Raw genomic sequence first — 1,977 nt, forward strand, 5'->3', positions numbered from 1 at the left:
TGGATCGTACAAGAAACTCTTTCATCCGGAGCAGATGATCACCGGCAAGGAGGATGCTGCCAACAACTATGCTCGTGGTCATTACACGGTTGGTAAGGAGATCATTGACATCGTCCTCGACAGGATCAGAAAACTGGTAAGCAATCCTTACTTTTAGCATTTCCAGTGACACTTCGTGTATACTTGAGAGTATTATTCATATTGTAAATACCATTATCTTTTCCTCTATTTTGCCGAAAGTGTAAGGGTTTTTTTTTCCACAATTACTATGTCAAATTAAATTTTGTTGTATATCTGTTTGACGGAACGGCGTGATTTCATAATTTTGAATTCAGGCAACAGATCATTCAATGCACTTTGCTATACCTTGCATTGCCAGGAATGTTATGTTCACACTCCCAGTGAAATGATTGAGGGCAAATCGCGATAATCCTAACACCCTAAAAGATAGTTCTGACACGTACGTTGTTTTGCATGGCAATTGATGACATCATGTCCTTTCAAGCTTTCCTTCTTTCATTGTAGGCTGATATGTGTACAGGCCTACAAGGATTCCTCATCTTCCATAGCTTCGGAGGCGGCACTGGGTCAGGTTTCGCCTCTCTCTTGATGGAACGTCTCTCGGTCGACTATGGTAAGAAGTCTAAGCTACAGTTCGCTATCTACCCAGCCCCTCAGGTCTCAACCGCAGTGGTCGAGCCGTACAACGCTGTCTTGACCACGCATAACACCCTCGAGCACTCCGACTGCGCCTTCATGGTTGACAACGAAGCCATTTACGATATATGTCGTACCAATCTCGACATCGAGCGCCCCTCCTACACCAACCTCAACCGTCTCATTGGTCAAATCGTTTCATCCATTACGGCGTCTCTGCGGTTCGATGGCGCCCTCAATGTTGACCTGACGGAGTTCCAGACCAACCTGGTGCCATATCCTCGAATCCACTTCCCGCTGGCCACGTATGCTCCTGTGATCTCAACAACGAAAGCTGTGCACGAGCAGCTCACAGTGGCAGAGATTACCAATGCTTGCTTTCAGCCTAACCAACAGATGGTGAAGTGTGATCCTCGTCGTGGCAAGTACATGGCATGTTGCCTTCTCTACCGTGGGGATGTGGTCCCTAAGGATGTCAATTCCGCCATAGCAATCATCAAGACAAAGAGCAACATCCAGTTCGTCGATTGGTGTCCAACTGGCTTCAAGGTTGGTATCAACTACCAACCTCCCACCGTCGTCCCTGGTGGTGATCTTGCCAAGGTTCAGCGTGCGGTTTGCATGTTGAGCAACACCACTGCCATCGCCGAGGCCTGGGCTCGTCTCGACCACAAGTTCGATCTGATGTACGCCAAGCGTGCCTTTGTTCATTGGTACGTGAGCGAGGGGATGGAGGAAGGAGAGTTTGCTGAAGCTAGGGAGGATCTAGCAGCTCTGGAGAAGGATTATGAAGAAGTTGGCGTAGACTCTGGTACAGGAGAGGATGGAGAGGAAGACGATGAGCTTTAGAGTGATCATATCACTCCCCAAAGAATACATGCATGAGCTAGCTTAACAACATGATCAGGCTGATAAATGAAAATGTAAAAATGTAATTGCAAAAATAAATTTAAATATTCATTAAAACGCAAACAAAGTTTGTTTTTTAACTCGTAGTATTGAAATATGATGACACAAATCGTGAATTGTATTCAGGGTATTGGAGTCACTAATAAACCAATCCACATTTTAATTTTACATTTTGAATTTGGAGTTTCTAACACATTAATGAATCAGAACTGACTTACGGTAAGTGTGATGATGTTGTAAATGAAACCGTATAACTTGATGCATGTTACTTTGCAGTGCAATTGTCATTCAGTGTATTGTCTACATACTGTTGGATCAGTATAAAAAGTAAGTGATTTATTTGAACGAACCTCTATTCCACGTTTGTTTTTGCTGCTTTACGAGTACTGTATATCTAAATGTGTTTATTAT

At 43.9% G+C, this 1,977-nt stretch overlaps 1 protein-coding gene across 1 annotated transcript in view; it reads left to right on the forward strand.

The window, feature by feature from the left end:
• LOC590071 (tubulin alpha-2 chain) overlaps positions 1-1,752 on the forward strand; it is a 10,103-nt gene extending 8,351 nt beyond the window's left edge. Inside the window, exons 3-4 of the mRNA XM_789689.4 lie at positions 1-136; positions 526-1,752. The exon at positions 1-136 is cut by the window's left edge and continues 13 nt beyond it. Of these exons, the coding sequence (XP_794782.3) occupies positions 1-136; positions 526-1,506 (1,117 nt within the window). The 3' untranslated portion in view covers positions 1,507-1,752. The remainder of the gene's footprint in view (positions 137-525) is intronic.
• The last annotated feature ends 225 nt before the right edge of the window (positions 1,753-1,977 follow it).

The sequence above is a fragment of the Strongylocentrotus purpuratus genome, unplaced genomic scaffold (genome assembly GCF_000002235.5).
Source record: "Strongylocentrotus purpuratus isolate Spur 01 unplaced genomic scaffold, Spur_5.0 spur5_contig_859, whole genome shotgun sequence".
Classification (NCBI taxonomy): domain Eukaryota; kingdom Metazoa; phylum Echinodermata; class Echinoidea; order Camarodonta; family Strongylocentrotidae; genus Strongylocentrotus; species Strongylocentrotus purpuratus.